The 15,604-nt window shown below is 50.3% G+C and overlaps 1 protein-coding gene across 3 annotated transcripts; it reads right to left on the bottom strand.

Annotated features, from left to right (window-relative positions):
• Positions 1-629: 629 nt before the first annotated feature.
• On the bottom strand, positions 630-15,363 carry KIFC1 (kinesin family member C1). 3 transcript variants are annotated; one of them, XM_024766119.1, is made up of 11 exons: positions 15,220-15,363; positions 8,532-8,672; positions 8,339-8,432; positions 7,755-7,808; positions 7,592-7,642; positions 6,984-7,384; positions 5,529-6,308; positions 4,435-4,725; positions 4,259-4,332; positions 4,056-4,131; positions 630-699 (listed from the first exon to the last, which is right to left on the bottom strand). In XM_024766119.1, exons 2-11 carry the CDS (start codon positions 8,556-8,558, stop codon positions 655-657), a joined length of 1,893 nt encoding a protein of 630 aa, XP_024621887.1. In that variant the 5' UTR covers positions 8,559-8,672; positions 15,220-15,363; the 3' UTR covers positions 630-654. The 3 variants fall into 3 exon arrangements, with proteins under 3 accessions (XP_024621887.1, XP_024621885.1, XP_024621886.1); XM_024766117.1 differs by lacking the exon at positions 15,220-15,363 and adding an exon at positions 15,026-15,168; XM_024766118.1 differs by lacking the exon at positions 15,220-15,363 and adding an exon at positions 15,026-15,168 and having other exon boundaries at positions 8,532-8,669.
• Between the last annotated feature and the right edge of the window lie 241 nt (positions 15,364-15,604).

Raw genomic sequence — 15,604 nt, 5'->3', positions numbered from 1 at the left:
CACCGTCGCCGTGCTTCTGCGCACGCGTGACCCCTCCGGCGCGCGCGGCACCTGGGAGGACCCAGCCCCTCCTTTACGGGGCGGTGGCCCTCGGCAGTTGGCGCGAGGGAGTCGGGGCTTGCGTCCCGCCCCGCACTTCTAAGGCGGGTCCACGGACCGGGAGGGCTAGTACCGAGGCGGTGACGCCGCCGAGAGCCAGCCAATGGGCAGCGGGCGGGGCCAGCCCCAGCGGTTCGAACGGGAAGGCAGGGAAAGAGCGGGAGGAAAGAGCCAGCAGTTTGTGGGAGGGAGCGCCAGCCGCGCCCCTGGGCTCGGGTTCCTACCTTCCCACACTCGCCAGAGGAGTTCCTGCCCCGTGCTGGGGTGGCCTGTGGCAAAGGGGAAACAGAACTAGTGACTGTGGACACCTAGTGGGCAACTCCTAGACGCGGACGACGGGGGCAGGGTATGGGAGCTAGAGGCCACCCGACTCCGGGGATGGTCTGTTAGGGAGAAAAGCTGAAGCCCTAACCTCGTGAAACACACACACAAATGCTTGGCAGAATGGAAGATCCACAGTTCCCATCTTTACAGGCATGAAAAATATCTCCCTTATTGAGCAACCGCTAATAAAACCTTTATTTAAAAAAACAAACAATAAATCTAGATCCGTCTTCATTTCCTATTGGCCTGGGCAGTACCAATAACACACTGGTTCACCTGCGGGCAGGGGGTTTAGACAAAATAAAAAACGTTTTCAGAGTAACCAAAAGAACAGTTTTCTCCAAATCACCTCCCAACCCCCAATATTTGGGCTGCCCTCAGAGAATCCTAAAATAAGGGCTCTGAAAGGAAGTTCAGGCTGGTCTCAGTTCTCCCATGCCCACTAGGTATTCTAGGTCTGGAAGAGGAGGAAAGGCCTGAGAAGGAACAAAAGCCCCACAAAGGAGCAGAGAGAGGAGCTTCTGTTTCTAGCAGTACCTCGGACTAGACACCCCCAAAGCTCTCCCAACACTAATGCTTAATAAGCTAGATAAAACAAGAACAACACAAATTTAGGAACCAAGGCTATTTGGAAAATTAATGATTCCAAGCCTAGGGGAGGAAATGTACAAGATGGATCTGGAGTAAAGACTACTGGGGACCTATCTAAAGGACACAGGAGCCAAGCTGGAGCTTCTACTGGACAAAGATGGGCAATTTGAGCATCAGAACGAATAATGACCGCAAAGGATATATACCAAAAGTACAAGTAAGTATCTGTAAGATGTTACCTCCTGGATAAAAACTCACTGTTCACCTTTGAAAGTTGCCAGGATACCAACTTATAATACTGAAAATTGATAAAGAATCTAGAATTTATCCCATCTTACCTATATGGACTGAATTTCAGAATAACCAAATAGATGGTAAAGGGGAGTTATTTATAGAAGAATTGTGATTAATAAATGTAGAACTGAGAAAATCACCATTTAAAAAAAATCACCATTTAAAAACTCCCTAATAATAGATCTAGATAGTATTACTGATAAAATCACTAGGGGAAAAAGCTGATAGGGAGTTTTTAAATGGATAGATCAGGCTGACAATACCCAAATCCAATGATCAATTTTTTTTTTTTTTTTGCGTTACGCGGGCCTCTCACTGTTGTGGCCTCTCCCGCTGCAGAGCACAGGCTCCGGACACGCAGGCTCAGCGGCCATGGCTCACGGGCCCAGCCGCTCCGCGGCATGTTGGATCCTCCCGGACCGGGGCACGAACCCGCGTCCCCTGCATCGGCAGGCGGACTCTCAACCACTGCGCCACCAGGGAAGCCCCCAATGATCAATTTTTATATCATTAAAAGTGGAACAATTAGGGGGAGGGGGAAAAAAAGTGGAACAACTAGATACTAGGTGCCTCCTGATATGATGCAATAGAAAGTATATCACACCATCGAAGTTTTTTTCCCAAGAAATTTAAACCTGATTCAAATCAAGCCTCTAAATCTACAAAAATTGTGAAGGAAAGAGGAAGCAACCAGCCAAAATCTAGAATATGGTATATTCTATAGGACAAGTGACCCTACTTCTTCAACAAATAAATGCTATAAAAGGGGATGAGATTATTATAGATTAAAAGAAACTCGGACTTCCCTGGTGGCGCAGTGGTTAAGAATCTGCGTACCAACGCAGGGCACACGGGTTCAAGCCCTACTCCCCAGGAAGATCCCACGTGCTGTGGAGCAACTAAGCCCATGTGCCACAACTACTGAAGCCCGCACACCAAGATCCCATGCTCCGCAACAAGAGAAGCCACCACAGTGAGAAGCCCACACACCAGAATGAAGAGTAGCCCCGGCTCGCCACAGCTAAAGAAAGCCCGCACACAGCAACGAAGACCCAATGCAGCCATAAATAAATAAATAAAAATTTAAAAAGAAACTCAAGACAATTTCAACCATATGAAATGGGCGGCTTTGATCCTGAACAGAGCAGATCCAGAACAGAACAGAGCAAACCTAATGTATAAAAAGCATTTCTGAGACAATAGGGAAATTCAACATCTACTGGGTATTAGAGGATATTAAAGAGTTCATGTTGTTGGGTGCTAATGATGTTGCTAGAACTTTACTTGGGGACTTCCCTGGTGGCGCAGAGATTAAGAATCCGCCTGCCAACGCAGGGGACACGGGTTTGAGGCCTGGTCCGGGCAGATCCCACTTGCCGCAAAGCAACTAAGCCCCTGCACCACGACTACTGAAGCCTGTGTGCCTAGAGCCCATGCTCCCACAATAAGAAGCCGCCGCAGTAAGAAACCTGAGCAGCCCCCGCTCGCCGCAACCAGAAAAAGCCCACGTGCAGCAATGAAGACCCAAAGCAGCCAAAAAATAAATAAACTAAAAAAAAAAAAAAGAACTTTACCTGAACTTGCAAGATTGCAAGGGAAATCCTGATTAAAGTAGACCAGGGCAGGGTGCTAAGGTGGCTGACCACTACCATGGCAGCAAGAGTGCAGAAGGGCACACAAGATCAGAGACCCTGAATAAGGCCAGAACACATCGTAGGACTATACCCTCAGGAAAACAAGTAACCAGAGGAAAAAACTGCCCTCTGGAGGCAGACAGTAAAGAAACATCCTGATTTAACTCTAGTAGAAGGAGCTTAAATCTCCTAGAGAATTCATGGCCATGGACACAGCTGATCTTCATGGGGATTGGAGCCTGAATTCACACTATTTGGAACAGTCTGAAAAACCTGTACGTCTTTGATCCAGGAATTCCATTTCAAGGAATCTCTCCCTAGATAGTTAGATGTAACTAAACAAATATAAAATGATAATGTACAAGGTTAGCCAACATGGCTTTGTATGTAATAGTAAAAGGGTGGAAATAATCCAAGTGTCCAGTAGAGGGAACTGGTGGATAAACTTTGGTGCATCTACACAGTGGAGTCCTAGGTAGATGTAAAAATAATGGGGGCGCTCCCCGGGGCTCTCCTGGTGGCGCAGTGTTTGAGAGTCCGCCTGCCAATGCAGGGGGCGCAGGTTCGTGCCCCGGTCCGGGAGGATCCCACATGCTGCGGAGCAGCTGGGCCCGCTCTGCAGCAGGAGAGGCCACAGCAGTGAGAGGCCTGTGGACCGCAAAAAAAAAAAAAAAAAAAAAGCACGGGACAACATAATATATGAGAGGGGGAGAAGAAACGTCTTATATAAGGAGGGAAATCCCATGCATGTTGCTTGTATTTGCAAAAAGAAACATTGGAAGGATAAGTAAAATGATGAAAATGATTACTAGGGCAAGTGGGGAGAATGGGGACAGGGGCAGTGGTTAAATCTCACTTGTCATATATAGCTTTCTATTGATATAGTTTTGACCTTTCAACTACCTATTTTTAAAAACTTAATTAAAAACCCCCAAACGTCAATAGTTTTTTTTTAAAAAAAAGGATCCAGGTAGGTAGTGCCCCAGATGCCTGGCAAATGTACATCCATTCTGGATGAACCATGCCCTCTGGCCTGAAGGACAGTAGGGTAGGGGTGGAGAAGCCTATAATCCCCAGGAGGTCTGACAGGGATGGGACTGGTAGTGACCGCACCTTGGAGGCAAAACGGAGGGAGTTGAGGGACTCAGAGACGTTCTCTTCTAGGGGAGAAATGTTCACAAACATGAGCCTGTGGAGAGAGAGGGGGCCAAGCCCCAGCATCAGTGGCTGGGCAGAGCCTGGGCCAGGTCTTCACGGTGTTGCCTCCCCCACCCTGACCCCAACGTTGTGGTTCCCAGCCCACCCCTTCCCCTCACATCTTAGCGCTGCCGCCCAGAGAGTTCTGCAGCAGGTAGGTCAGCTTGCTGTTCCGGTAAGGCACGTGGGACTCCTAGAGGGTTGTGGGGGGACAGGTGGTTAGGACAGGGCTGGGTTCAGCATGGTCAGCCCCAACCTCTCCCTGGGGTCCGCCTGCCCCCACCCCCATTACTACCTTGTTGCTCAAGGCCATGATGACCAGCCCCAGCGTGGACAGGCTGCTGTTAATGGCCTGCGTTTCCCGAAGGCGTTCCCGCTCTCCAGGGCCGAGGGCCAAGCCGGGGTCTAGCCGCTCACTCCCAGCCAGGTCCACAAGGCTGAGGGGGGCCGCACACTGCAGGCCTCGGCCAGCATGCTCCCCAGAGATCTGCAGCTGGAACACACTGTGACTTCGTGACGATCGCTCATTCTGGGCTGTGCGGGCCACAGCCCGGTTCTGGCGGGCCAGATGGAGCAGGGCCTCCACCTGGGGATGGACAGCAAAAAGAGGCAAAGGCAGGTAGAAGTCAGTACATAGCTAGGTCAGGTAAGGCGATGAGTAAGACTCAGCACCTGCCCTCCTGATGCTTTCTTTCTAGCCAGCAAAAGAATAAGTAAAATACACAGTGTGTCTGAGAGTACTAAGGAGTAAAATAAAACAGAAAAGTAGCACGTGAGGCTGAGGGTTGCAATTTTAGAAAGGATGGCCAGCGGGAATTCCCTGGTGGTCTAGTGCTTAGGACTCTGTGCTTTCACTGCTGGGGTCCGGGTTCAATCCCTGGTTGGGGAACTAAGATCTCACAAGCTGTGCAGTGCGGCCAAAAGTTAGGGAAAGAAAAAAAAAAGGATGGTCAGGGATGGCCTCAATGCCTTAAAATCTTAAACGAGGGAGCAAGCCCTTCCAGGAGAGGAGCAGGAATGTTCAGGCAAAGGAGACAGCACGTGCAAAGGCCCTGATTTGAGGGTGTGACGAGCAGGCTGAGGAACAGGCGGGAGGCCAGCATGGATGTCATGAACTGAGCAAGAAGAGTGGGCAGAGGTGAGACCTGAGATTGACGGGCAGGGCCCAGTGGCACCCGCTTCAGCAGGCCCATCACTTCTCTCCACTCCTTGGTTCCACAAAGGCGGATGCACCTCATAGCCCACCAGCCAAAACTGAATATGCAATCTACCCCTCACCACTCACCCTTCCTCATCCTCAGCGTTCTCCTCCCCCTGCTCGTCCACCTCCATCCTTGTCACCCTGCCCATGCCTCCCCAGTGTCCAGGCTAGTGCCCCTCAGCACTTACCTCTCTCTCACAGGAGACAGGAACATATCGGGCGTTGGTGACAGTAAGCTCCTCGCTCCCCGGCCCTGCCCGGCGAATCTCACACTCACCCCCATGGCCCTTCCGGGTCCCAGTGGCCAGCAGGTCTCGGACAGTCTCATTGTAGATCTCTACGTAACTTGCCACAAAGCTGTAGGTCCAGCCCTGGCCACTTAGCTCCTGGGCCACAGAAAAGAGGTGCCGCAGGGCCCGAGGGATCAGCCCCTCCACCTGGGGGTCTCCCCCAGGCCCACCCTCCATGGTGAAGGTCTTGCCACTGCCTGTCTGGCCGTAGGCAAAGATGCATACTGGGTAGCCATCCAGGGCTGACTGGACAAGCATGGAAATCTCTTCAAACACTTCATCCTGTCCACTCCCTGGTGGGAATACCCGGTCAAAGGAGAAGTCATGGCGGGTGGGGGCAGCTGGCGCCCCACTCAGGGTCCCACGCCGCTCGTCAGACCGGGAGAGGCTGAGTCGGGTTGGAGGGTCGGAGGGCCCGCTGGGGCCGGAGGGAAATAGCAGGAAGCCAGGGGGTGGGGTGGACTCCCCTGGAAGGACGGGGCGGACCCGGCAGAAGACACGGACATTGCCTTTGAGTTCCTGCAGCTGGTTGTGTAGCCGCCGGCGCTCCATCTCGAGCCCATGGAGACGTTCTTCCCGCTTAAACAGTAAGTCCGCCTGGGCTGCAGCCTCCTGGCGCAGGGATGCCAGCTCTGCTTGGCTGCCTGACAGAGCAGCTTCTGATGCCTGTAGCCTCCTCTGTCCAGAACAGAGCAGACACAGAGGGTGAGATGCAACCAAGAACAAGAACAAGTCATGATGGGATGCAGGGGTGGGAGGTGGGCTGGGCCCTGCCCCCAAGGACTTCACAGACTGGTAAAGAAAGAGATAAGGAAATAGGAATCATAGTACTAGAATAGGGAGTGCTATGGGAGCATCCAGAAGGGGCACAAGGAGAATGATATCTAGGCTGACACCCAAAAAGTATGGGAGTGGACCAAGGGAAGGATGGAGTGCAGAAAGAATATTCCACAAAGAGGGACGTGTATATGCAAAATGCCCTGAATTGAGAATCGAGTCATTTGAGAGACTACAAGTAATGCAATCTAGTTGGTGCTCGCCAAGGAGTCAAATGGATGAGGAGAAGAGAGAATGCGTGGGAATTTTTATCAGGAAAACAGAGAAAGAAGAAAGGGGACGGAGAAGTAGAGGCGATACAGACCCGGGGAAGATACGGAAACAGAGTCAGGATAGGGTGAAGTGGGGCAGAAAGCAAGACAGAGTCAGGAGTGGGCGGGGGTGGGGGCGACGGGGGAGCAGGGTAGGGGACGGAGGTGTACTGCCAGAGAGAGGTGGTCAGGGATTCAAAGGCCAAAGTGACTTCCGGGCAACCTAGAAAGAAGGGTCAGCACTTGGCGAGAACCTGGCCCTTACCTCCTGCTCCTCCAGCTGGGCAGCCAGCCCCCTCCGCTCCTCCTGCAGTTCCAGCTGTTCTTTCTGGAGCTCTTGCACTAAGCCCTCCTGCGTGCCCAGCCGCTCTTCCAGCTCTAGGACCCGAGTGCTCAGGTTCCCCAGCTCCTGTTGGCCCTGCTCAGCCTGGGCCCGCATCCTGGCCAACTCCTCTTCCAGCGTCCTGCGCTCTGTCCCCAGGGCCGTGGCCTGTTGCTGGGCCTCCCTGAGCTGGTTCCGCAGCTGTTGGTTCTCCTGGTCCAACATCTGGGTCCTCTCACGGCAGCATTTCAGCTCTGCGTTTAGGTCACATAACTGACCCTTTAAGTCCCAGGCTGGACGTTTGCTGGGTTTCTTCCTTCCCACCACAGGAGGAGCAGCTGTTGCTAAGATGGGCACAGAAAAGACAAAGGTCAGGGAACTCTTGGCTCTGTCTCGCTCTCTCCTCCCTCCTAGCCTTTAGGGCCTCCACACCTGACCCTCCATCTCCTTCTTCTTCAGACAGGGAAGAGACCAAAAGGATTTTTCTAGGTACTCACCACCTCCTCTTCCCTATCCCAGCCTCTCACCCAAGGATTATATTTGTCACCTACTGCCAGGCTTCTGGGCAGGAACAGCAGGGCCTGGCTTCTGATTCTTCAGCACTAGAGAATTGGGGAGGTGACATAAAGAATTATAGCATCAGGGTCCCTCCACCTCCATCCTTCTCCCTTTACCCCCAATCCCTTCTTGGCCCCAGGTCTTAAGCACTGTTACCTGTGGCGATAGCTGCGGAACATCGGGGTCCTGTCTTCCTGGGAACTTTCGGCACTGTCGGGAGATTGGACAGAAGAAAAGCAGAGTCATGATTCTCAGGGTGGCATGTACCCTGGCTGGGCCGAAGGCAGAGGAGCTGCTTTTTCAGAGGATTAGAAGAAATAAGATAACTTCCTTCTTCCCTTAAATCTGACCAACTCCTAGAGATATCCTTCCTAGGACCAACAAGCCAAGAAACAAGTTGGACCAAGACAAGCAAAAAGAGCAAGGGAGCAGAACCAGGTGTAAAGTACACTAGCATGTGTGTAAAACATGTTGGGGAACATGCCCATATTTGCTTGCAAACCCACAGAACATCCCTGGAAGGACTCACAGTTGCCCCTGGTGGGGGGACTGGGTGCCTGGGGAACATGGGCAGGAAGGAGATTTTTCACTGTATAACAACTTTCGTGCCTTCGGAATTTTGAAACAATGTGAAACAAGTGAAACACTACCTATTCAAAATAAGCTAAGATTGAAAGAAAAGAAAAAGAAAAAGAAAGAAGTGAGTTGAAGAGAACTGGACTTTGTGCCCTGGAGCCCACCTGCGGTCTGGCCTTGTGTCTGTGGCACAGTGGTGAGGGCCGTTGCTCTGGGGCGGGACGTGGCCACTTTGGTGCCCAGGCCTCGTGTCCTTTTCTGGGGAAAGACAAGGATGGGGGGTGGAGTCCATGGTTACCGTCTGATGGTTTTATACACACACACACACACGTACATGGATTTCCAAACCCAGCTCACCTTCTCAGGCTCCAAGTCCTCCTCCATCTGGTCGGGACCCCTCTTCAGCCTGCTTCCCGGGAGAGGGAGCCGGGAAGGGGCCTTGGCCAGGGCTCTCTTCAGTTCTATGTTCCCCTTCACTTCCAACAAGGGGGACCTCTGCTGGGAAGAGAGAGACCCTTCAGACAATACCCTGTGGCCCAAATGTCCCAAGAACTCCCGTTTATGGCCCCCCAGCCTAATTCTCATCACCACCAACAAGCATTATATGAGTACCCCTTGTGCCACAAACTGCGGCTCACAGATGATGTGCCGTCTAAAAACCATGGAGAGGTGGGACGTAACACAAACCCTAAGGGAACAGCTGGACAGATCCTGAATTTCAGCTAAGTTTAAGGGCAGTACTTAAAAAAGCAGGGAAAAGGAACACTCCTTCCGGAAGGCAAAACCTTAAGCTTGCACATGGTACAGCTGGGAAACCACTATGCCCCTTTAGGGAAAGCTGAGATCATAAACAAGGGAGAGAGTTGGAAGAATAAGTTTGAAGACTGGGTAGGAGGAGCAGGTAACATTTATTGGGAACTGTTTCAAATGCTTCATCTGTATCAACTGACTTAAACCTCCCAGCCCACTGAGGAGGAGCTATTATTAGCCTCATTTTGCAGATGAGGGAAGGAAGGCTGAGAGGTAAACTAGCTGGTCTAAAGTCATCAGTGAATAAAAAGCAAAGCCAGGGTTAGAATCTAGATAGTCTGGTTCTGGAGGCCATGTTTGTAACCACTTGATCACACTGTCTCATAGGGCGTTGATGCTAAGCTCAGGAATTTAGGCTTTAGCCCTGCATATATGGAGAGCCAGATACAGTTTCTGATCAGGCATGTGAAAAACATACAAAAGAGCCTATTATAAATAATAATAGGGACTTCCCTGGTGGCACACTGGTTAAGAATCATCCATCTGCCAATGCAGGGGACACGGGTTCGAGCCCTGGTCCAGGAAGACCCCACATGCAGCGGAACAACTAAGTCCATGAGCCACAACTACTGAAGCCTGCGCACCTAGAGACTGTGCTCTGCAACAAGAGAAACCACCGCAATGAGAAGCCCGTGCACAGCAACGAAGAGTAGCCCCCGGTCACTACAACTAGAGAAAGCCCATGTGCTGCAAAGAAGACCCAATGCAGCCAAAAATAAACAAACAAACAAACAAACAAACAAATAAATAAATAATAATGAGGTGTAAGTAGGCTGACTTGCATGGGGAAGACGAGGAAGCAGGGGCATGACCAGTCTGGAGACCACCGAAGTACAGGTATGAGGTAGGGGCGTGGGAAAGAAAGATCCTCTCCTCTAAGCAGCCCAGTTCAGTACGTGGGGATCATGCCCACCCTATGGTTACTCCTACATAGGATGACCAACTATTCTGGTTTGCCAAGAACTGAGAGGTTTCTTGGGACACAGCATTTCAGTGCTAAAACCAGGTAATTCCTATGCAAACCAGGACAAGTGGTCACCCTACTCCTATCCCACCATCAGGAAAGCACCATGTACAGATCAACTTCTGATTTTCACTATAGGTAACTATTAATTCCAAGGCCAATCTCTCTCTGCCCTTCAGTTTACTTCATTCATTCAATATTTACAAAGTGCCTATTACATGCCAGGAAATGATCTGGATTCTGGAGTAACAGACATGGTCCCTGCCCTCAAGATTGTGACAGGACAGTAGGCAAGCGAAGCATTTAAAGAGATGATTAAATCTTTACCAAGTGCTATCATAAAAGGATCCCAAAGGAGGGTGTGGGCATCCAGTTTAGATGGGGAGAGTGTCAGACACAATTCTACAAAGTATTTTCAGGCCAAGCCTTAAAGATGAGGAAGAGTTGGCTTGATGGGCTTGGGCCAAGGAGGAGCATTCCAAGCAGAAAGCAAGGAGAGGGACTTGTAAGGAATGACAAATTATTTTGTTCAAGTGAACACAGGGATGTGCATAGAAAGTGGGGAGAGGTAGAAGGGAAAGACCGTGGTATGCCGTGATAAGGAATCCGGGGTCTACTGAAGACAAGAGGGACACTGATGATTTTTAAACATAAGAATAGTATGACTCGATCTTTACTGAAAAAGTGAACTGTGCGCAATGCAAAGAATGAACGGAAATAGAAGATGAGGGTTATCGCAGCAGAGGGATGGCGTCATTCCTTCATTCATCCATTCAACAAGGATTTGTTGCACTAGATTTGTTGAATGACTGCTCTTCTAGGCTCTGGTGTGAGAGTAATGAATGTAAAGTCCCTGCCTGCCCAGAGCTTACTTTCTAGGGCAGCCTTTCCAAACTGGGGTACAAGAGAATTAAGCTCTACAGAAAATGATCTGTTTTCTCAATTCTCCCAAGAATATAAAAAACAGCTCTTACCATTCTAGGTGCCTCAGAGAGAAGTTAATGCATTAGATACAAAGGATGCCTTAGGGCATTAGATCTTAATTCTCATGGAACTCAGTTGAGAGGGGATGTTCTAAGGGTTTGATGGCTAAGCAGAGCTGGCGTGGAGGTGGGGGGGAGTAGCTAGAGGTCAGGCAGTGAAGGAGATGTAGTCCAGGCTGACTCCAAGAAGCCTGCCCTGGTTCCCAAGATCACAGAAGGAAAATCTGGGTTTGTTTGTTTTTTAATTAAACTTCTCATTTTAAAACCACTGTAGATTCACATGCAGTTGTAAGAAATGATATGGAGAGATCTGAGAGTGACTGAAGGGCTAATTTTTAAGAGATGCTAAGTTCAACTTTGGGAAAGTGAGGTTAAGGATGTTCACAGAACATCACTAAAGAGAAAACTCTGAAACAATTTGATATCCTGGTTTTTAAATTTTTAGTTTATTGGTTTATTGTCTTTCCTAACATTAGACTGTGAGCATCACAAGAACATGCCTGTTTTGTTCACAACTATAGAACCAGAGTGCCCAGTACAATGTCTGCTACATGGTAGGACTCAATACTTTTTTTTTTTTAATTTTTGGCAGCGCCGAACAGTCTGTGGGATCTTAGTTCCCCGACCAGGGATCAAACTTGGCAGTGAAAGCACGGAGTCCTAACCATCGGACTGCCAGGGAATTCCCTCAATACATTTTTCAAGGAATGAAATTAGATGTCCACCAGCAGGGAAATGCTCAAATAAACTGCAATGCATCCAAACCATTGGCTCCTATACAAATAAAAAGGGGAAAAAAAGGAGGTGGTGTTCTCTTTTCCTGCCACCTGCAGAAATGTGCACAAAGAATGCTGATTTTAATTCACTTTAATCAAATGTAGTATGAAAACTAAATTTTTCTTTTAAGTATTTCAAGGTCAAACACTGAATTTTTTTAATTACCTGTGCCTTCGTTCTCCCTACACTACGATAGTGGATCAACTAAAGGCCTACCTCCCAGGAATTTGTGTGGGTTCAGAAAATGTGTTCAAAGGTTTGTTTATTCAGGACAACTCCTAAGAGTACAGTATTTATTTTTCTCCCATCTATAAAGCTAGACAGGATGACTCCCAACTTTCCACAATAAGCATATGCACTTAACCTTCTATAAAAACAGATTTTCATGGAACCCCTCCTATACCCACTTCCCAGGATCACAGATGGATGCCCTGCTGCTAAGGAATCTCCTGCACGTGAGCATCTGCTCCCACCCTCACCCACACAGGAATAGTGCTCCAGCAAGCCTTCCTTCTCTCCTCTGCACCATCATTTTCACTCTCTCCTGGATCATTCCAATCAGTATATAATACATGTTATTATTACTTCCAACCAAAAAGAGTTTTTCTCTCCTAACCCTGTCCCAGTCAGGCTTTCACTCCCACCATTCCACCAAAACTGCCCTCAAGGTCACAAGTCTGCTTGTGTTGCTAAACCAATTCTTCATCTTTTTGTTTCTTGACCCATCAGCAGCGTGTAATACAACTAATCACTCTCTCTCTTCCTTAATACACTCGCTTCATTTAGCTCCTGGGAGATCATCCTCTCCTGGTTTTCCTACCTCGCTGGTAGATCCTCTTCATATACCCAAACTTTAACAGTGGTCTTTCTATTCTCTATCTACACTCTAGGCCACTCCTATGGCTTTAAACACCATTCATATGCTGACAACTCCCAAACTATTGTCTCCAGCCCAGACTCTGAAATCTTAACCTCCTGACGTCTAACCCTCCTTCAACCTTGCTCTCTTGCAGCTTCCTCCATCTCAGTTGATATAAATCCATCTTTCAGCTGCTCAAGCAAATACACCCAAAGTCCTCTCATTCTCTTACGTACCACGAAGTCTAACATCAGCAAACGTGGCCAACTCTATCTTCCAAATAGATCCGTAATCGGACCACTTGTAACCACCTCCTCTGCTACTACCATGATCCAAATTACCATCATCTGTCACCTGGATTATCACACTCTACTGGTTCTCAACTAGGGATGGTTCTCTCAACTAGGGATGGTTCTCAACTAGGGATGACTTTACTCCCCAGGGGACGTTTGACAATGTCTAGAGACACTTTGTCATGATTAGGTGGGGGTTGCTACTGTCATCTAGTGGGTAGAAGCCAGGAATGCTGCTAAACAACAGACAACTTATAGGACAATCCCCCCGGCCCCCCATAAGAAGTCAATAATGTGAAAGCTGAGAAAACCTGCCCCATTCCTAAAAGCTCTCCTTGTTTCTATCCTTTCTTCCTTACAGTCTAATCTCAATGCAGCTGCTAGAGTGGTCCTCTCCTTTTTTTTTTTGGCGGTACGCGCGCCTCTCACTGTGTGGCCTCTCCCATTGCGGAGCACAGGCTCCAGACGCGCAGGCTCAGCGGCCATGGCTCACGGGCCCAGCCGCGGCATGTGGGATCTTCCCGGACCGGGGCACGAATCTGTGTCCCCTGCATCGGCAGGCGGACTCTCAACCACTGCGCCACCAGGGAAGCCCCTAGAGTGGTCCTCTTAAATTGTAGGACAGATCTTGTCTCTCTTTGCTTAAAACCATCCAGTGGGGCTTCCCTGGTGGCGCAGTGGTTGAGAGTCCGCCTGCCGATGCAGGGGACACAGATTCGTGCCCCGGTCCGGGAAGATCCCACATGCCGCGGCTGGGCCCGTGAGCCATGGCCGCTGAGCCTGCGCGTCTGGAGCCTGTGCTCCGCAATGGGAGAGGCCACACAGTGAGAGGCGCGCGTACCGCAAAAAAAAAAACCATCCAGTGATTACCATCTCACTCAGAGAAAAAAAATCAAAGTCTTCAAAACGGCCCCTGCGAGGAGCAATGCATTCAACAGCCCCTTCTGTTACCTGACATCCCTTCCCACAAACTTCCCCATTGCTCATTCCATTTCGGGTTTGCTACACAACTCTAGTGGCTTTGCTCTAGCGATTCCCTCTGCCTGGAATGATCTTAATAACTACTTGCCTGTTTCCCTCACCTCTTTCAAGTCTTTATTCAACTCTCACCTTCTTAACGGAGCTTACTAAGACAACCCAATTTAACAGTCTATCTTGTCAGCTGGCCTCCCCTTCCCTCTCTTAATCTGCTCAAAATTTTCCTTTTCTCCATAGCCCTTATCACCTTCTTAACAGCATTATATAATTTACTTATCACATATTGCCTGTCTCCCATGGAATGGCAGCTCCATGATGACAGGGATCTCTGCTTGCTCACTGCCGCATCCCAAGCACATAATAGGTGCTCAGTAAATATGTGATGAATAAATATGAGAAGGCTTCTATTTTTTTTCACTGTCACATCACACTGCTCTGCTCTCTGGCTGGCAGGATACAAAGAGTATCTCTTCAAGTTGAAACCTGACTTTGGGTAAATCTGAATGTGAAATACTAGTAAACAGAGGATTCAGGCAGGAGGCCTTTTCTGGCACCAGAAGTCAACCCACTCTCACTGTCACAAACACACCTCTCTCCACTGGAGAGGGGAGGTTGCAGGTGGTTGTGAGGTGCAGCAGGGCACTGATGAGAGAAGAAATTAAGTTAACCAGTCCCACTGAGCAGAGATCTCTGCAAAACCTGGGGAAGGAGAGATAATGAGGAGTCCTTCAGTTCACAGTACTCCATTCCCCTTCTCCCCTTCCTACACCCCGAAGAGGCCGCAAAGAGGAGAGAGGACACGAAAGGACATCAGCAGGGATTTGGCCTCAGACACCACTTCCCTAGAGCTAGTGGTCATCTCAGAACCCACACTGCAATAGTGAGTAGGAATGGACAGGTGGGAACGTGTTCAGACAAGCCTGAGAATTCGAAATGGGAAATCCTGGAAACATGAAAGTGAGCAAGGGCGTGGGGGACTCCCTGAAGCTGCGGGAAGGCAGGCAGACTCCCCCCACCCCCACTCCTGTGGCTGCTCCCTGCCTTCTCCACTCTCCACCCCTCATCCCTTTCGACTGTGCGGGGGCGAACGACCTTGGCCCTGCAGGCAGGCAGAACTGAGGCCGCCGGCACGTCAGCACTGCGGGGTGGGGCGACCAGCTGTCGTACCCGCGCCGACCCCTACTCACCTGCGGCTCCATGTCCAGCTCCGTGCCACACACGGCAGGGAAGCGCAATGGAAGAGGACAGGGCGCCGGGCCTCCCGGGACCCGCGTTCTCTCGCGCGCTCGCGACACAGAACACGCTCGTCCCGGGATCCGGCGCTGCCAGCGCGGCGCCACACCCGCCACTTTTGAATTTCAACGGCCGCCACCCTGCTCACCTCGCTCCGCACTCAGGGGCCAATCATCGCCGCCGCCACAGCCGAGGGCCAATCGCAGCGTCGTCCACCTCCCGAGGCCACACCTCACTAGGCCACCGCCTTCCCGTTCCTGCTTCCCATGCCCTGGGAGGCTGGCGGGTTAGTCACACTTCCGGCCTCACTGTTTCTTTTCTCACCCCACCCCTCCTCCAGCGGGAGTCGCGCTGGACTTCCGCTCGGCTCCCGGCCTCCGCTCGCTGCGTCAGAAATTGCAGGGAACACGCCGCCCTAACGTAACTCGTGTGGGGGCGGGGACGCTGGAGGAAAGGAATCACGCGTGCGCAAACAGAATCCTTGCGGGGCGCGACCAGTGCCCCCTAGCGGCGGCAGTAGGAAGCGCACTCGT

This window comes from Neophocaena asiaeorientalis, unplaced genomic scaffold, assembly GCF_003031525.2.
Source record: "Neophocaena asiaeorientalis asiaeorientalis breed wild unplaced genomic scaffold, Neophocaena_asiaeorientalis_V1.1 scaffold46, whole genome shotgun sequence".
NCBI classification, from domain to species: Eukaryota; Metazoa; Chordata; class Mammalia; order Artiodactyla; family Phocoenidae; genus Neophocaena; species Neophocaena asiaeorientalis.
The sequence above is the reverse complement of the archived record's forward strand: the minus strand, read 5'-3'. Positions and strand labels throughout refer to the sequence as shown.